This window comes from Amblyraja radiata, chromosome 31 (genome assembly GCF_010909765.2).
Source record: "Amblyraja radiata isolate CabotCenter1 chromosome 31, sAmbRad1.1.pri, whole genome shotgun sequence".
NCBI classification, from domain to species: Eukaryota; Metazoa; Chordata; class Chondrichthyes; order Rajiformes; family Rajidae; genus Amblyraja; species Amblyraja radiata.
In genome coordinates, this window is record NC_045986.1 from 18,127,060 (window position 1) to 18,146,595 (window position 19,536).

The window sequence follows — 19,536 nt, forward strand, 5'->3', positions numbered from 1 at the left end:
GCTGGCTAACTGGATACATATCACAATGAAGGCTCATCAGTCCCCCTACTTTCATCGAAGATTGAAGAGATTCAGCACTTGTCTAGAGAGAAAACTGACTGACTGCATCACGGCCTGGATAGCTAACTTGAGCGCCTAGGAGCTAAGGAAATGACAGAAAGTGATGGACGTTGTCCGGTCCATCATGGGTTCTGACTATCAAATGGATTTACAGGAGACATTGTCTTAAAAATGCAGCTAATATCAAAGCCCCATACACCCAGGCCACGCTCTCATCTCAGAGGAAATCCACACAGTCACAGCGAGAATGAGCAAATTCCACACAGACAGCACCCAAAGTCAAACCAAGGTCGCTGGCACTGTCAGGCAGCAACTCTACTAGTTGTGCCACTGGCTGATTATAAAAATTATTGTATTACTATAGTGTATTTATTTGTGTGTTTTGTACTAATGGGTTTGCAAAGCTATAAGTGAGAATTTCATTGTTCCGTTAGGGGTACAGTAATTAAACACTCTTGATTTGATACAGAGGACAGATCATTGCCATCTTGTGGAAGATTGGTGAAATGCATACAGCTAGTGAAACTTATATTTGTGTATGTCATTTAAATATAACTTTTTAAGGCCATTTGACCCATTGAGTATATGCCAGCTCTCCTATTCTACATTTAGAATAATCTGAAGAAGGATCTCGACCCAAAAGTCTGAAGAAGGATCTCAACCTGAAACAGCACCCATTCCTTCTCTCCAGAGATGCTGCCTGTCCTGCTGAGTTACTCCAGCATTTTGTGTCTATTCTACATTTATCTCTCTGTAACCAATTTTCTCATACATCTCCATGTCCTCCCCACTATTTTTTCAACCAGCCACCTAGCTAAATTTATAGCAGCCTGATAACCAGTGCGTCTTTGGGATGTGGGAGAAAATTGGACCACCCAGAGGTCAGAATTAAATGTGTGACACTGGAACTGTAGGTAGATGCTCTACTAGCTGTGTCGTTGTCATGAATGAACTTTTTCATTATTTGATTAGATTCGAAAGTCAGAGTTTAATTATTTTATGTAATTCAGCAGGTCAGGCAGCATCCCTGGAGAACATGGATAGATGATGTTTTGGGTCGGGACACTTCAGACTGCAACCTTTTCATTATAGTATAGAAAAACAATACATGATTACAATCGAGCCATTTACTGTGCATAGAATCATAAGGGAATAACGTTTAGTACAAGTTAAAACCAGCAAAGTGCGATCAAGGATAGTCTACCTCTTGGTGACTCTCGGACTATCCTTGGTCTCACTTTGCTGGCTTTACCTTGCACTGAATGTTATTCCCTTATTATGTGTAGGAACTGCAGATGCTGGTTTAAACAGAAGATAGACACAAAAAGCTGGAGTAACTCAGCGGGACAGGCAGCATCTTTCTGCTGACTGGTTAGCACGCAACAAAGCTTTTCACTGTACCTCGGTACGCGTGACAATAAATAAACTAAACTAAAATTTGAAGCAGCTTTTAATGTCCTTAAAATTAACAACGGAATTAGAGCATACGCACTTCGCGCCTGTCGCCGGGTCCGGCATTCGAGCCTGCGCATTGCGCGCGCATTGCCGGGTCCGGCATCCGAGTCTGCGCACTGCGCACTAGTTGCAGGGTCCGGCATCCGAGTCTGCGCATTGCGCACTAGTTGCAGGGTCCGGCATCCGAGTCTGCGCAAAGCGCGCTCACAGCGGACTTGGGTCTGCGTTCTGCACACTTATTGCCGGGTCCGGCACCAGAGCATGCGCACTGCGTACTATTTGACGGGTCCGGCACCCGAGCATGCGCACACTGCGTACTCGTTGACGGGTCCGGCATCCGAGCATGCGCACACTGCGTACCCGTTGACGGGACCAGCATGCGAGCCTGCGCACTGTGCGCGATCCGCCAGCTCACGTGGTTCCGGACGCCGGTTGTGCGATGGGAGAGCGAGCGGTCCCAGGTCAGTGCCGGTCCGGGGAGAGTTTGTCCGTCTGTCCGTCCCTCGGTCGGCCAAGGCCGGAGTCAGCTGTGTCTGGCGTTTCATCTGGGAAACTGCGTGTCCCCGAGGGTGCCCCTCACCCCCCTCTCTCTCCCAGGCGGGAGGATGCCGTTCAGCCCCTCGCTGCACTGGACTTGGCCCGCAGCTCCTGGCAGTGATCCTGTCAACTTCCACGCTGGGAGGCCCGGCTCTGGTAACAGGGCCCAGTTGCCCCGTCCCTATACTGCGAGCTTGCCAGTGTGTGGGGCCTGCAACCACCTATGGGCCTCAGCCTCTGAAGGCCAGCGAACCATTCACCTTTTAATAGGTTTCGGTACTGTCTTTGACAGTTTAACCATATAATGCTTGGATGTATCCTCTTTTAACCTCTACTATGTACACCTTTCACCACTTAGACCACACTCCAGAATCACTTCTAAGTACGAGGTCACATTGAAATCTGCTATCGATTTGTTGATATAATCAGTATGCACTCTGTTATTGGCATTCTTGGTAAATTGTTATTTCCAATTGTTTACAAATATTGTTATGGACCAATATCAATTAACACTGCCCTTGATTGTGAAACACAAAGTGCTGGGTTACTTTGTGGATCATGCAGCATTTGCATAAGGAATGGACAGGCAATAATTTGTTGTAGGAAGGAACTGCAGATGCTAGTTTAAACCGAAGATAGACACATAATACTGGAGTAACTCAGCAGGAGAGGCTGCATTTTTGGAGAGAATGAATGGGTGATGTTTCAGATCGAGTTTGAAGAAGGATCTCGATCTGAAACGTCGCCCATTCCGTCTCTCCAGAGATGTTGCCTGTCCCGCTGAGTTACTCCAGCATTGTATCTTTTACTGGTCCACTGTAAAATCTTCTCAAAGTACACCTAATTTGAAGAAGTTCTCTTCCTCTCTCTAACAGACATTCTGTAAGACCCCCTCTCACTCTTCCTCTGCACTCCCCCCCCCCCTTACTAAAAGCAGACTGAAGAAGGGTCTTGACCTAAAATGTTGTCTATCCATTCCCTCCACGGATGCTGCCTGACCCACTGAGTTACTCCAGCACTTTGTATTTTGTAACCAAGATTCCAGGATCTGCGATTCCTTGAATATGATATCTGGCAGATTGGAATACGGATATTATCCTATTTTATATTTTAATAAATGGGAAGGAAAACAAAATAGAATCTGGTGCTAACCAACTTCTCACTCTTGTACGTGAAAATGAAAACTGCAGATGCTGAAAATCTAAAATAAAAATAGAAAACAATTCTGATAAATGGTCTTTGACCTGAAATGTTAGCTCTGTCTCTCTTTCCACACATGTGATCTGACCTGCTTAATATTGTTTTCTCATTCTATTGTGATAAAGGTTTGTTCATTATTACTCCTCCCGCAGATGCTGCCCGACCTGCTGACTGTCTCCAGTATTTTCTCTTTTATTTCAGATTTTCAGCATCTGAGATGGTTTGATTTTCAATAGCATCTTTCTCTCTCCACAGATGCTGCTTGACGTTGGGTGTTTTGGGCATGTATTGTTTTTCTATTTATAGTGATATATAGTTACTTGGTTTTAAAAAAATGATTTGGTAGAAAATGAGAATGAAATGTTCTAAAATGTCAGAGATTCATCCAAGATTTTTCTTTACTGTTCAAAGGCAGTACTTGGAAGCATTATCTCGAAGAGGGGTTTGAAGACGACTGACACCATGGAATTGCCAAACTACAGCGGGCAGCTCATGCAGCAACTGTATACCTTGAGGAAAGAGGAGCAGTTCTGTGATTGCACCCTATTCATTGGAAGCACTGAGTTTAGAGCACACAAGCTAGTGCTGGCTGCTTCCAGTTTGTTGTTCAAATCTCTCCTGGATAACACGGACACAATTTCTATTGACCAGGCAGTAGTATGCCCAGAAGAGTTTGCTATCCTTTTGGAGATGGTCTACACAGGAAAGGTGCCTCCAGGAAAGCACAACTTCACAAAAGTTGTTTCTGTTGCGGATAATTTGCAGATGTTTGACATTGCTGTGAGCTGTAAGAACATCGTGGCAAGCCTGATGAAACATACCGCGGCAAGTGAGGTGCGGGTTTCTATGGACGAAGTGGTGCAGCACATAATCGCACAGAGTCCAGCTGGCACAAATTGGGTGGTGCAAGAGTCAGGCAAAAATAAAGAGTCTTGTACCACAAATGCTGAAACAGTGGTTTCAGATAAGAATATTTCTGTGCAAGGATTAAATTGCACTGGCACAGTGGGCTTTATGGAGGCTGCTCTTCCCTCTGATGAAAATACTGTGTATGCTGAAAATGATGAACCAAAACAAGATGGAGAGCACCAGGAAAATTTACCAGATACAAGTGCTAATAACATCCAGGACATTAATAAACCACCAGATTGTATTGGAACAATCAAAGAAGAGATGGTTACTGAATCGTCTTGTGAAAAAGAGAAGCCTGTGGGCCCAGGTACAACTTGGACATTTGGGTGTGAATTTATCTGTGTGACCACACTTAACATGTAGCATTGTGATTAGGTTATAGATAGCCAGCCAGATTTCTGAACCTTTGATCCAGAGACAATGAGTATAGTTCACACCATGGTAGATGAGGAATTTAAATTATTGGAGTAATCCAATAAATCTTTTCAAAAGCTAGTTTCAGTTAAGGTAACCAGTACAAATTATTGGATTATTGTTGTAAACTCATAGTTCACCAAAATGTATGTATGTATGGAGCGAATACGATGGAGTGAATATGATAGTGGGATAACATAGATCTAGTGTGAACAGGAGATCAATGGTCGGCGTGGACTCCATGGGTCGTGAGACCTGTATCCATGCTGAATCTTTCAATTAGTTCAAGTTCATGAGTGGTTTAGTGTTTTTGTGACTCCAGATGGGCCCATTTAGTTTACTTGGTACAGGAGCAATTGCAACAACAGCAGGGCTCTCACTTAACTTTTTTCCCTGTTGCCAGCCGGGTAACCTCGGCAGCTTTTTAGGTTGCCAAATTACAGTTTAGGTGGTCATTTAAGACGGCATGCATGACGCTTGCGATAATGTGCTCGGACGAAGCATTCACATATTATTTCTGCTTCAAAGTCGCAAACTAAACATATTCACCAACCAAGACATGATATATACCACAATGACATGCAGCAAAATTACAATACAGTATCTCATCTCTTTTTACACGTTGTAATTAATGCAATTTCTATTATCTCTTTCCACTTCTAAACAAAAATCTGGTTGGATTATTCAGCGCATGATCAACCTCGGTGAGACCAAACGCAGGCTTGGCGATTGCTTCGCACAACACCTCCACTCAGTTTGCAATAACCGGTGGCTCAGCACCTCAACTCCCCCTTCCATTCCAAATCCGACCTTTCTGTCCTGGGCCGCCTCCACCACAAATTGGAGGAACAGCACCTCATAATTTGCTTGGGTAGTTTACACCCCAGCGGTATGAACATTGGCTTCTCCAATTTCATGTAGTCCTTGCTTTCTCCCTCCTTCCCCTCCCATTCCCAGCTCTCCCAGAGCCTACTGACTCCGCCTCTTCCTTTCTTTTTCCCGCCCCCCACCCCTCCCTACATCAGTCTGAAGAAGGGTCTCGACCAAAAACGTCGCCTATTCCTTCGCTGGGTGGTCAATGTGTGTGTAATGGGAAAGTGTTCACCAATGACTTGTTTGTTATAATAGATAGTTAATTTTACTTAAAGTTAACAGGTTTAGGGGATGATATTCTTGGTTGTGTCAAATTTGATATGTTTTTATCATAATTTTTTTATTGAATAGTGATGATTCTTTTGTCTTTTTGAGCAGAAGATTCGAGGAATCTCACAGAACAGGAGTTCCTATTACTGCACAGACAGGATCTTGCAGAGGCAGTCCAAGACGTGCAAGGTTTAGTGGAATCTGTGACAAAATGTGATGATATCCCATTGCCAGAGAAAACGGTATTGACACACAATTTAAAAAAAAAAATCTTTATGTATATCAAATGTGATTGCTTCTCTGACCCCCCCCCGAGCAGTGGTGATACGGCTCTTGCCTGAGCATTAATTATCTTATTAAGATAATACTTGATCCTTTCCCATTGAACAATGAGGCAGACTCCCCACATTTTTCTGTCACTAGCACAGGGTCTCAGACTGCATTGTTTTTTATGGAGGTGGTAGTGCATATATTTAGGAGACAAAGGGGAAGGTGAGTTATTATTTTAAGCTATTTTGATTTTGTGTAACGTATTTAATTATTTGTGTTTTTGGTTAACATTTAAAAATTTTTAAATGTTTTAATTAAATGTTATTTTTTTATATCTTGATAGTTGTAATTGTCTCTAACAATGATTACACTTGGCAAAACCCAGTCTTCCACTTTGCCATTTGCCAGGGACATTTTGTGATGAGGATATCTTCATTGTATTACTTGATACACTTGCCATCTAGTCCATGTACCAGGACTTTTGGAGTGGATGTCCAGCGATATAACCCTTCTGCATCTATAAGTCCATGTAAGTGTAGGTATGGATGGACAGCAGGTAGTGTTCCTGGGTGACTGGACAGTGTTCCAGGGACTGACAGAGTGAGATAGTTTGGATTAGGTTTGCATGATCTAGCCCATTAAATCACCTGGATAAGATAGATATAACATATGTACACCTATGTTCTATTTCAGGTTTTCTTAGACTGCTGTAAAGAAGCAGAAAGCAGTGAGGTTTTCTGCAGATTACTGGACAGAATTACAGAAGCGAAGACTTTGCAACTAGAAACCCTGTTATTTGTGCTTCAACAGAGTAAAGAAGCTTACCCCAGACTGAAAACTGTACTTCAGAACTTAAACCAAAATCTGCCCATAGAGCATTTAATGCTAACTGGTGAGTTCGCTTTAACAGCTGGTTCTGAACATTGATTTGTTAAATTGGTGATTTCATATTCTATAATTTGAGTCAAGACTTTGTATCCTGCTAAGAGGAAGTTGAGCTGTAAAACTCGGGTACATGAAATGACACAAAGTGCTAGAATAACTCAGTGGGTCAGGCAGCATCTATAAAGTACATGGCTAGTCTTACGAGTTTCTCCATATCCACTCTTACTAACCACTTTTTTTTCTGTATCTCAGTAACCGTTACAATAATGAACTAAGTTAAACTAATACTCTTCTGATAAAATAGTCTTGTAGCTTCTGGCATTGTTCCAGAAGACTACAATATAACTGATTTATTGCCTAAGGTGTTTAGCTATTTTCTTCGGTATTACAAACGTCCATTTGTTAAGCCAACAAATCTTTTTACTTTTTAAGTGCTTATCAAGACTTATGAATTTTTATCTGATAGGAAAATAACAGCCCACATGCTGATAAGGCAAACAGAACTGCATCAGATTACTTCTGTGGCCTTCTGCATTTATATTACCTTCAAGGACTATCCATCCTTCATTTCCTTGGCTTTTGTGCCTTAACTCATCCAGGCATAAACTCTGGATTAAACATTAAACCTCTCCATCTCTTTCCTCCTTGAGGACGTTGAATAAAATGTACCTGTTTTGGTCACCTGAAATAAGATCACAAAGCTACATTTTGTCTGATTTTGTTTCTTTGATGAACCTTGAGGCGTTTTTACTTAATTGCACAATAATAAAATTATTGCCAGCAGTTAGATTGATGGTAAAGTGTAATGGTAAATAAGTGTGAGATCATTTGATGCTTCCACACTACCTGTATTGTATGCTCATATTATACTCGTACAAATTGGCACACTATTGCTCTGCTTCTTTGAGTACTAGTTCAAACATTTAACTTTGTCCTGTCCATGAACATATTTGCAATTGTCATTGTTTCGGGCCCTCCTTTATAGATCAACATTGAATGTACCTGTGTAAATTAATTACAGTGAGAGTTTCTGATCCAAAGAGATCGATGTGAAAATGTTGTTGCAGATTCTCGCCAGTAGATGGTTGTACAGCTCTACTTTAACCTGTAGCATTGCATCCAGCTGCCATGGGACATTGACTAATCTATCTAACTGTTTTATAACTAAAAGATTGTAAAAAAACATAATACTTTTTGTAGTCTGGGAAATATTTCCATTTTGTAATCTGAATCAATATCCTGGATCTTCCTTTTAGAAGGCACTACCATAGAGCAGAAACATGGGTTTCCTTAGGGAGGCATCAGTCCTGAATGTTTGATTATGACCAGCACTCTTGGGACAACAGCACCTTGCCATGGACTCGTCATTTGGACCCTAAATTTTGGCTAAGAAATTATGGGATAATTGAAAGTTTATGACAGAAGGGCACCATTTGGTCCATCATGTCTAATATCTGCGAACTCTAGACTAATTCCAACTTACTGAAATAAGGCAGTAGTATATAGTAGTTGATTGCTTTTTGTGTTCACAAGGTATCTCAAAGTGCTTCGTAGCGAATTAAGTACTTATGCAGTATAGTCACTGTTATAATGTAGGAAATATGATAGCCAATTTTACATATGGAATGATCATGTGATAATAACCAAATGATCTGTTTAATGATGTTAAATTAATGTTAAATATTAGCTGTGCCATTCTTGGTAACGCTCGTGCACTTCCACATAATAGTGCCATGGGACCTTTTACGTCCACAAAAGCAATGGGCTTGTGCTTAATGTCTTATTCAATAGGTCGTGCCTTCCACAGTATCAGTATTGGTTTATTATTTCTTGTGTACTGAGAAGGAGTAAAAAAGTTTGCTTTGCTTGCTTTCCAGGCAAGTCATACCATACAAGAGTATATCAGGTAAACCAAAAGTGAAAAATAACCAGAGTGCAGAATAACCAGAGTCCAGAGTGCAGAATTATTATAGTTGTTACAGCTATAGAGAAAATACAGATTAAAAAAAAAAGTGCAAGGGCTACAAGGAGGTAGGTTAGAAGATTGGGAAGATCTAGAAGTGTCGCACTCCCTCATAAATATTATTTGTGTCAGCATAGATTTTTATACTAAATTCCCTGGCATTTGATGTTCCAGATTCGTTACAAGGGTGTTACCTCCAACTATGCTGCTGCACATTGACAGAAAGGAATAATAAGTGTTTTGCTTTCTTCATCTTTCAGAGATGCACAACGTTAAGACATTGTGCATGCACAAACTAGGAATAATAATAATAATAATAATAAATTTTATTTAATGGGCGCCTTTCAGACATCTCAAGGACACCTTACATAGTAATCGGAATAACATATAATCGGAGTATAACAAGTAATAAAGACATCACAGAGACACAAATTAAAAACAGAATTCAATCCAAAAACAGAAAATCAAAAACACAGTGTGAAGAGGGAGCAGCGGCAGCCAAAGCGCGCCAGCGTCCACTCTCTCTTCACGGCAGTCCATCTAGGAATGGACTCAGGCAATTTGAATCCTCAATCCGGCTTTGCCATTTAGTAAGATCACAGCTTACCTGATTGTGACGTCAACTTTGCATTCCTATTTATCTTGCATCCCACAGCTATCTACCTCTGAGGCACACTGCCGCCACAGTTCTGAATGTGGATACTGGCTGACTACACAATGTTAAGTTCTATTCACAACTACTTATTGGCATGGAAATTTGCATGGTTTTCACAGATTTATAAATAGTGTGGGTTGGCAGACTAATGTTGTGATGCTTAATTGAGCAATGGGTCTAATTTGAAAGCGAGTTATTCTTAGACCAAGTCCAAATTTTTATCTTCTCCTGGCGAAGACGCACATTTGTGGAAGATATCCACGTTGACAGAATGAGAGAGAGAACAAATGAATTCATATGTACACAAAAATGCTGGAGAAACTCAGCGGGTGCAGCAGCATCTATGGAACGAAGGAAATAGGCAACGTTTCGGCCCGAAACGTTGCCTATTTCCTTCACTCCATAGATGCTGCTGCACCCGCTGAGTTTCTCCAGCATTTTTGTGTACCTTCGATTTTCCAGAATCTGCAGTTCCTTCTTAAACAAATGAATTCATATGATACTTAATTACTTTAATTATAAAGTAGAAACTATTGCAAATGTTCATTGGTTTTATGGATGGAGAAGCAGAGTCAACATTGCAGCTTCTTTCAGCTGAGGTAACTTATCAACCTGTAATGTTAACTGTACCTGTTTCTCCACAAGTGCTGTTTAAACTTATAAGGATTTCGAGTATTCTGTTTTAATTCAACTTTCTAGTATTTGCATTAATTTTCTCACAAGATACACCCATTGATCTTGTCTAATTTTGTATAAAAAGTCTTTACTCATTGACCGTTTCTACCATGTAGGCCGTATTGACACAGAAGATTTTTTGCTCAATCTTTATTTACACAAAGACGAGCTCTTGGAAAGTGTGACAGATTTGAGTCCTTTATTGGCGTGTCTTGAGTCTGCTGAGGAAACCATTTTCAATGAAGAGGAGAAAAAGGTAATTTTTCTAGATTATTTATTTATCCTTTACCGTTCACTCAGAGTTTTCCTTGTTACTAACAAGAAATCTAGTCACGGTAAACATATTGATATTTAGGTGATTGCGGAATGCTGCGAAGGAGAGACACCCAGAAATGCCATAGCTAAGTTATTGAGGAAAACAATTGAAGAGAGACAATTAAGTGCTGAGACTGCACTAAATCTTCTCCAAACAATGAAAGAGGTTTGCCCTGTTCTACAGTCATTACTAAGGACTCTCACTGAAGAACCAGGAATAACTACAAAGTCAGGTTAGTTACATCAATTCCCTTCATGATTCTGATTATTCATATATTTCCACTAATACTCGCTCCCTTTCTCTGGGTGACTTTCCCTGCCAACCCAGGAGGTGCAAAACATGTGCCTTTTACCTTTTTCCTTCCCACCATCCAGGGACTCGTGTAACAGCAATTCACTACTGTTTATTCCAATTTAGTGCATTGCATTTGGTGCTGATAGCGAACAACCAGCTCCTCTGTAGTGTACAAACCAAATGCAAGTTGGGTGACAGCTTTGCCAAATGCCTCTATTCAGTCTGGAGTGATGACCCTGAACTTCTGGTTGCCCACTACTTTAAAGTAGTAACTAATGTAATATAGGAAACATTTCATGCATGGAACGATAATGTGATAATGACAAAATAAACTGTATAATGCTGTTAAATTAGTGATAAATATTGGCTGTGACATTCTTGGTACCTCCCTTGCACTTTTACAAAATAGATGTAAAATGTAGACACTTTATATCTACACAAGAAAAGTTTGGCCCTCTGTTTAATGTATTATTCAATGCCACACATAGTATTGGTATTATTTTATTACCCCATTCCAACTTGGACCCTTCTGTCTTTGGTCTTGTACACTGTTCCGAAGAATTCCACAACAGGTTTGAGGAACGGCATCCCATCTTCTGATTAGATATATTGTAACCATCAAGATTCAGCATTGAATTCAACAATTTCAACAAACATGATTATATCAGGATTGACCAGTTTCGATCAAACCATGAAGCATTTTTTTCCCCTCTTGACATAAACTGCCTGATTGAGTATCTTTATTCTCTTTCATATCAACCCACTAACATTTTCACGATTCCAGTATTGTTTCCCCTTTCTCCTGCATTCTCATTCATATTCATCTCCACTCATCTCATCCAGACAGATCAGCTGCTCTTTATAAGCCTCCACCACCCTTTATCTACAGACACCACCTCCACTTATAGAGTCAGAGAGATGTACAGCATAGAAACAAGCCCTTCGCTACACCACATACACAATAGCCTTTTTGCACATTAATCAAATTTGCATGCAGCCACATAGTTTTCTGTCATTCAGGCTTTTGTGTTCTCTGCTCTATCACAGAGGGTTCATTTCTTTTCTCCATCTCTCCTACCTCTGCAGCTGAAAACATGTTTGATTTTGAATTTATAATCTTATAAGATTTACTCTCTTCTCATAGTGACTGCCTGGTCTATTGAGTATTCCCAGGATTTCAGTAAAAATGGTTCTTTTTCAGTGAAAGCACTTCCTGACAGAGTGGTTTAGCCTCATTCATGAGAGTAGTCTGTGACACTAAAACCCAAAACATGAATTGTAAGAAAGGAACTGCTAACCCATCAAACTATATCAGAAAGCGAAGAACACTTTATTGTCTCGTTTAGCGATGTGTATGGATGTTTGTACAGCATCATTATGCAGAATGTGCGGCATATCATGTTACTGCACAACTTCATCAATGTTTGGTCGGAGTTTATAAATGAGAATAAGGTTCCAAATGGTAAACTTCTCTGGAAGGTTAGATCGCTTGGGATCCAAGGAGAGATAACCAACTGGATAGAGAATTGGCTTTATGGAAAGAAGCAGAGGGTGCTGATGGAATGTTGTTTTCGACTGGGGACCTTTGACTAATGGTTTGGCTCGGGGATCGGTGCTGGGCCCTTTGCTGTTTAAGGTTTTTAATCAACGATTTGGACGGAATGTACAAAGCATGATTAGTAAGTTTGCAGATGATACAAATGCGGTTGGTATCATAGTTGGCAAAGATGGTTATTAAAAAGTGAGTTATAGGAGCCCTGTGGGCACACAGGGCTCACTGTTCCACCATTCAGTGAGATCATGGCTGATCATGTCATGACATTACTTCCACTTGATTGATTGATTGATTGATTATACCTTTAATAATCCTTTACAGGAAATTACAGTGCCACGACAGCTTCAAGACAGACATAACACCACACATTTCCTCAAATGGCTTCCATACTATACAAGTTAAAATACAAGTTAAAATACAAGTTAAAATACAAGTTAAAATACAAGTTAAAATACAAGTTAAAATACAATTAATTTAAAAAAAAGTGCAGTTATTTATGCGCATTATATAACCTTATAGCAGCTGGTAAACAGGACTTCCTATGTCTCTCAGTTTTGCACATTGGTGCAATCAGCCTCTGACTGAAGATGCTGCTCTTGATCACCTTCAGGGCATGGAGTGGGTGAGTGGGGTTGGTCATTATAGAACCTAGTTTGTTCAGAGTTCTGGCCTCTGCCACCTGCTGGACCGTTCGTTGCTCAGCCCCGACCACTGAGCCGGCCTTCCTGATTAGCTTGTCCAGTCTGTTTTTATCTGCTATACGGGCGCCATCTCCCCAACAGGCCACAGCAAAAAACAGAGCACTGGCCACCACTGAATGGTAGACACTGCACAGTAGGGGTTGGCAGATGTTAAATGCCCTCAGCCTCCTTAAAAAATACAGTTGGCTTTGTCCCTTCCTGTACACCGCCTCCATATGACACTTCCAGTTCAGCTCACTGTCAAGCTGCACCCCAAGGTACCTGTGATTAGCGACCACCTCCACCTCAGTGCCCTTAATGGTGATTGGTGTTGCTTGAGTCCTCCTCCTCCCCCTCCTGAAGTCCACAACTATCTCCTTTGTTTTTTTGGTGTTAAGATGGAGGTTATTGTGTGCACTCCACTCCACAAAGTTACTTATTATGTCTCTATACTCCTCCTCATTGCCCCCTTTAATGAGGCCGACAACAGCTGTTGCTTTCTTGCCTAATCCCAATCATCATTAATTCTTATAAAGTCTAAAAATCTATCATCCCTGATTACCATCCTTAGCAATGTAATCTTCACAGTTACCTGCGTTAGAATTCCAAAGGTTCACACCTCCATGGAAAAAAGAAACTCATCCGTTCCACATGAAATTTGAAGCCAAAGACCCATTTGCTTTCCTCATTGTTTGTGTACCTTGTATTATGTTGTTGAAATAACAAATAAAGCAATTAAGTAGATAGCAGTGGATAAAATGAAAGCACTGGGTGAAGAAGAAAGGAACTAGCTAGTCACTTCAGAAATATTTTTGTTTTCTTTACTTTTGCAAGTAGAAAGCAATAAGCATCTAATATAAGCAATTAAGTATTTCAGATTAGTAATGATTAAGTTTCAATAGTAACCTTAATCTTAACCTTAAACATGGCAGATTTAAGAAGTTACAACTATTATCTCCTTTGCTATCCTCTGGTAGACCTTGCAAGGTCCTGGGTCTCTCTGGCCTGAAAGGATATATCCAAGGTCATTGGGGAGCTAGGGAGGAAATTACAGGGTGCGCTGGTTGAGATTTAAGAGTTGCCATTAAATACGGGTTGGGTGCCGGAAGACTGGAGGATGCAGTCTGTATTAAAGAAGGACTGCAGGGAAAAGCCTGGCAACTACAAGCCAGTGAGTCTAACTTCTGTGGTCAGAAGGTTGCTAGAGAGTACTCTGATGGATAAGAGCTATGTGTATTTAGATGGACAAGGGCTGATTAGGGATAGTAAGGATGGTTTTGTATGGGAGATTGTTTCTCACAAACCTTATTGAGTTTTTTCAAGATGTAACCAAAAAGGTGATGTGGACACAGCTGTAGATGTATATATGGATTTCAGCAAGGCATTTGACAAGGTTCCTCATGGAAGACTGCTCTGGAAGGTCAGATCGCGAGGGATCTAAGGAGAGAGAGCCGACTGGATAGAAAATTGGCATCATGGAAGGAAGCAGAGGGTAATAGTGGAAGGTTGTTTTTTGGACTGGAGGCCTGTGACTAGTGGTGTGCCTCGGGGTTCAGTGCTGGGCCCATTGTTTGTCATCTATATCAATGATGAGAACGTACAAATTAGCAAGTTGGTAAATGAGACTAAAGTAGGTGATATTGTAGATAGTGAAGATGGTTGTCAAATATTACAGTGGGATCTTGATCAGTTGGGCGAAGGAATGGTTGGTGGAATTTAATACAGAGAAGTGCTAGGTGTTGCATTTTGGGAAGTCTAACCAGGGCAGAATTTCCACAGGCAGGGCTCTGGGGAGCAGAGGGATTGAGGCATGCAAGTACATAGTTCCTTAAAAGCGGTGTCACAAGTAGATATGGTGGCCAAGAAGGCTTTTGTTACAGCCTTTCTGAGATTTCTGCACTCTTCCCTTTTATGGCCTCCTGTTTATCCATAAATTCCACTACTTCACCATTTGCAGTCTGCCTGAAATTTCTTCCACACCTTTTGGCATCTCAGCCTCTACCCTTTCTCTAAATAGTCCTAAATACTGTTTGCTTGACCAGGCTTTGGGTTATTTTCCGTCATATTTCATTGTGTCAGGTATTGTATCTTATTTAATAATACTCGTGAAGCCATTGGGACCTTTAAAATATACTTGTGTATTAAATATTTGATCACTTTTCGGTGTCAGTCGTTCCTACAATGTGGCTAGAATTTTTTATTTCCTTCTACTTATGAGGCACCATTTTTATAAAATCTTAAAACAATTATGTCAATGCAAGTTATTATTGTTTTGGTTGCACTTCATAGCATTGTTAAATGGGTTATTGATAATTAAACTAAATGTTTTTTAATTCTGGGCAGGAGTGAAAAACCTTGAAGATTGTGCATTTGACTTGCTCAGGAGATATCAAGAGAATATTGTTGATGTGGTGGTTGAGCTTCAAACCCTGCACAATGTCTTGTCTATTTCAGAGGATATATCTGATAACGACAAACAGGTGTGGATTTTTTTAATATGACTAAGCATGATATATTGTATCTTAATAGTTTTAGATTCTTGATGTATTGGTAGATATGCTTTTGTTAATTTTTCCATACAATATAATCAGGAGAGAGCCCTCTTTAACCCCTTTTCATTCACCTTCTGGTTCTAGTTCCATCCACCTACTAGCAACACATTTCGTCCATCGTCTGCCCTCCATCTCATCTGGTTCTGGTTTCATCTGCCCTTCACCTCGCCCGATATTCTCATAGTCATTGTCTTTATGTATCCTATTCCAGCTCTGGAAGCCTTTGTGTTCATGATGATCATAAGATCACAAATGATAGGAGTAGAATTAGGCCATTCGGCCCATTGTCTATTCAGCCATTCAATCAAGGCTGATCTATCTCTCCCTCCTAACCCTATTCTCCTGCCTTCTCCACATAACCTCCGATGATTGTCCACTTGGCTGACTCCACCTTCACTTTCCCCTTATCCTACCTGACTCCATCTGCCTTTTTCTTTGTCATCTGTTGCCATCTATCACCCACTTGCCTTTGTCTCCCAACTCCCAAATGATGATTCAATAATGTCCCTTAGTTGGTCTGGCCGATGTGCGACTCCAGACTCACAGTAATTTGATTGACTGTTAACTAGCCTCTGAGGCAGCCTAGCATGGAACCTTGTTCAGGAGTAGTTATGGATGTGCACAGCTATTGGCCTTTCCATGTCCATCTGTTGTGGTTGAAAAGCATCTCAGAGTTGGTGCCATGGTTATAACTGGCCTTTATTCAATCAACCGCAGTAGAAGGATACATGCAGAAGAGATCAGATGGAAAAAGCAAAATGCAGAGAGGTTTAATCATTTTAGATACAACAACAATACATTGCAGGTGATTGGCCACATGTCTGATGTGATGTTGACCATTTTTGGTGAGGCTAGTCAGGCAGTGTAGAATCTGGGATGTCCGAGAGTCTTAGATGCAGCACAGGTGTGTTTCAGTGGTGCCAAACTGCTGCACTAACCCATATCCCTTGATTCTCTTACAACTCAAAATATATTGCTATTTGTCTTGAATATACCAGTGACAGTTTCTATGGAGATCCCTTGCATAGAGAATTACAAAAATTCTAAATTTTGTTTTAGACCCTCGTTTAGAGGTACAGAATGGAAATAGGCCCTTTAGCCCACCGAGTCCTCGACGACTATAAATCACCTGTTTACAGTAGTTCAAAGTTATCCCATTTCCTGCAAGCTAAGGAGCAATTTACAGAAGTCAATTAACTAACAGACCTGCATGTCTTTGGGATGTTGGAGGAAACGAGAGCACCCTGAGGAAACCACACACCACACAGTCACATAGACAGAACGTGCAAACTCAACACTGACAGCACCGAAGGTCTGGATTGAACCCAGGTCTCTGGCACTGTAAGAGAGCAGCACTACCAGCCCTAGATGCACCACTGCACCACCTTTTCCAGACACTCTGGCAAGAGGAATCTTCACCCCAGAATCTGTCCTATTAGCCTCCTTAGATATTTGTTATTTCAATAATATCACCCCTCATACTAGAGAATAAAAGGCAGTCTGCTTAATCCCCCCCTCATCCCTCCCCCCCCCCCCCCCCCCCCCCCCCTTCCATGAATCAACCTGGTACGCATGTATTTATAATTCATTTTATTGTTGCATATTTTCAGCCGAACCTCTGGTATAATGTAAAACAAAATTAACCCCTTGAGAAACAAAACTTGTGATGTTTTGGTTCAATTTTAGTAAAGGACTGCAGTTTCAGTTGAATTGTTATTAATTTTCATTAAAGTCCACAGTGAATTCTCCATGAGTAAAATACAGCTGGTGAGTAGCAGCAGTAAACTTGACATTTTTTTTTCTAATCTTCATTAAATGCTCGGCAAGTAATTCCTCCAGTGCAGTGCCAATTTTTGTTGTTGCTTTAGTTGCTATGATACCATACAAAGCAGCCAGTCAAAATGCAACGCATACTTGTAAGCACTGATGCTTCATTGTTAAAAGTGCACGTTGATAGGATACTTTGCGCATGTTAATATCATTTAATCTTTAATATGTTTTGCCATTGACAGAGAATTGAAGATCTTATTAATGAAAAAGATGTGGTGAATTGCACAAATAAGTTGATGGAAGCAGTGTTAGAGAAACAAACGCTGGCAGCACTCACTCTATGGAAAGTGCTCATCCGAATGAAAGAGGATGTGCCAAAGCTGTGCACCCTGCTGGATGAACTCCAAAAAGAACCAGATGGTCTCCGACTCATTTTATCAGGTGAGGCTTTTGTGCAGTGGTCCTGGAATTAGTACATTTTTAAAATAAATAACACATTTAATGTTAGAATTGGTGGCTCCTAAGTGCTTTTAAAAAATAAAAAAAACATTGTAAAATGAGTTGATGGCTTACAATAAGTGTGATTAAGTGTTAGAGTAATTGACTGGTATGTTAGAACCATCGTGGCTGGATATTGTAATGGGAACCTCTAACTATGGCAGCCTGTGTTGCATCTGTAAACTGTTTGTTTTTAGAAGCTTGCATAAAAGAGATTGCCTTATGTACCAGTAGAAACCTGGTAAACATTTGAAAGTTATGCATTAACATGAATAGGAATAATAAGGCAAGAAAATATATCAAAAATGTAATTATGTTTTCATAAGTAAATGAATTAGGAATGAAATTTGATCGTAGCTCCAACCTCAATAATGAGGCGGTGTCATGATGGAATTGATGAAGCAGACTTTTCCCATTTTCATTGATCAGAGCAATACATTGGGTTATGAAACCATCACGACAAATCAGTGTCCTTTGAGAATGTTTTTACATCTATTAATGCAAGCCTACATAGATACATAGACAATAAGGTGCAGGAGTAGGCCATTCGGCCCCTCGAGCCAGCACCGCCATTCAATGTGATACTGGCTGATCATCCACGATCAGTACCCCATTCCTGCCTTCTCCCAAAGATACATAGATAATAGGTGCAGGTGAAGCCTAGGAAGTTGAGAAACTAATAATCTACAGACAGAGGCAAGTTATGGAAGCAGCTTTGTGCAGTTGTAGGTGGGTATAACTGTGCAACACAGATTACAATAACTGCTGTGTATTTGTAAGGATGGCTGTTATAGTGGAAGTTAGGGATTCTCATGTGTGCATTCATTAAAACTGAAAACATTGAATATTATAACCCTCACACTTTCTGTCGTTCATTTATGATTAAGATTAGTGTTATTCTTTATAGTAATAACATTAATGTTCTGTAGAATGCAATAATAATTAAGGAAATATTATTGGTCATTTATGATTAGTCCTGTTTATAGAAATAGCATTAATCATTAAGGTTCTGCAGAAAGCAATGAAAATTTAAAAAATATTTAGATGAGTGATTTTAAAACTACTTTTTTAAAATTTTCTTTGTCTGCCTGCTTCGATCTCTCATCAACCTATCTGTCTCCCCTCTCTCACCTGGCTCCATTTGCCCACCATCATTCACCACTATAAGGTCCACCAGTCACCTTCTGGCCCACGCCACACCTCTCCCTCTCTCTTTTAGACTGACCATCTTCCCTCTACAATCTCAGTCCTGATGTCAGGGTCTCAACCTCAAACCTCTTCAGCTCCTTCCCCATCACAGATGCTGCTTGACCACTGAGTTTCTCGAGCAGGTTGTGTGTTGCTATAGATTTTTAAATTACTGTTGAAGCTGTCGGAAATTATTTTATTTTCTGTTGATTTTTTAGCTCTGTTGTGGGGTAATTCTTCTCATTTCCCCCCCTCCCCCTCCCCAGTGAGTGATGAGGAAAGTAAAGCCTTCAGTATTTTAAGAAAACACAGACGGTTGATCATCAATGGAATTGAGGACATCAGTCCACTGCTGGACTGTTTGGTACCAGGTGTAGAAAATCTTCCCGCTGAAACAATTGAGGTAATTTATGTTCACACTTTAACTATCTAGATGCAGAGGTTTATTGCCTTTCCCATTACTTAATACATTTGAACTACTTTGACTTGCACATATATATCACTGAAATCTACT

At 40.5% G+C, this 19,536-nt stretch overlaps 1 protein-coding gene across 1 annotated transcript in view; it reads left to right on the forward strand.

Moving 5' to 3' along the window:
• The first annotated feature begins 1,893 nt into the window (after positions 1 to 1,893).
• The window catches only part of zbtb40 (zinc finger and BTB domain containing 40), a 45,034-nt gene continuing 27,391 nt past the window's right edge, over positions 1,894 to 19,536 (forward strand). Inside the window, exons 1-9 of the mRNA XM_033047996.1 lie at positions 1,894 to 1,976; positions 3,664 to 4,471; positions 5,830 to 5,963; positions 6,685 to 6,883; positions 10,286 to 10,425; positions 10,525 to 10,717; positions 15,358 to 15,494; positions 17,579 to 17,777; positions 19,289 to 19,425. Coding sequence (XP_032903887.1) covers positions 3,715 to 4,471; positions 5,830 to 5,963; positions 6,685 to 6,883; positions 10,286 to 10,425; positions 10,525 to 10,717; positions 15,358 to 15,494; positions 17,579 to 17,777; positions 19,289 to 19,425 — 1,896 coding nt within the window. The 5' untranslated portion in view covers positions 1,894 to 1,976; positions 3,664 to 3,714. The remainder of the gene's footprint in view (positions 1,977 to 3,663; positions 4,472 to 5,829; positions 5,964 to 6,684; positions 6,884 to 10,285; positions 10,426 to 10,524; positions 10,718 to 15,357; positions 15,495 to 17,578; positions 17,778 to 19,288; positions 19,426 to 19,536) is intronic.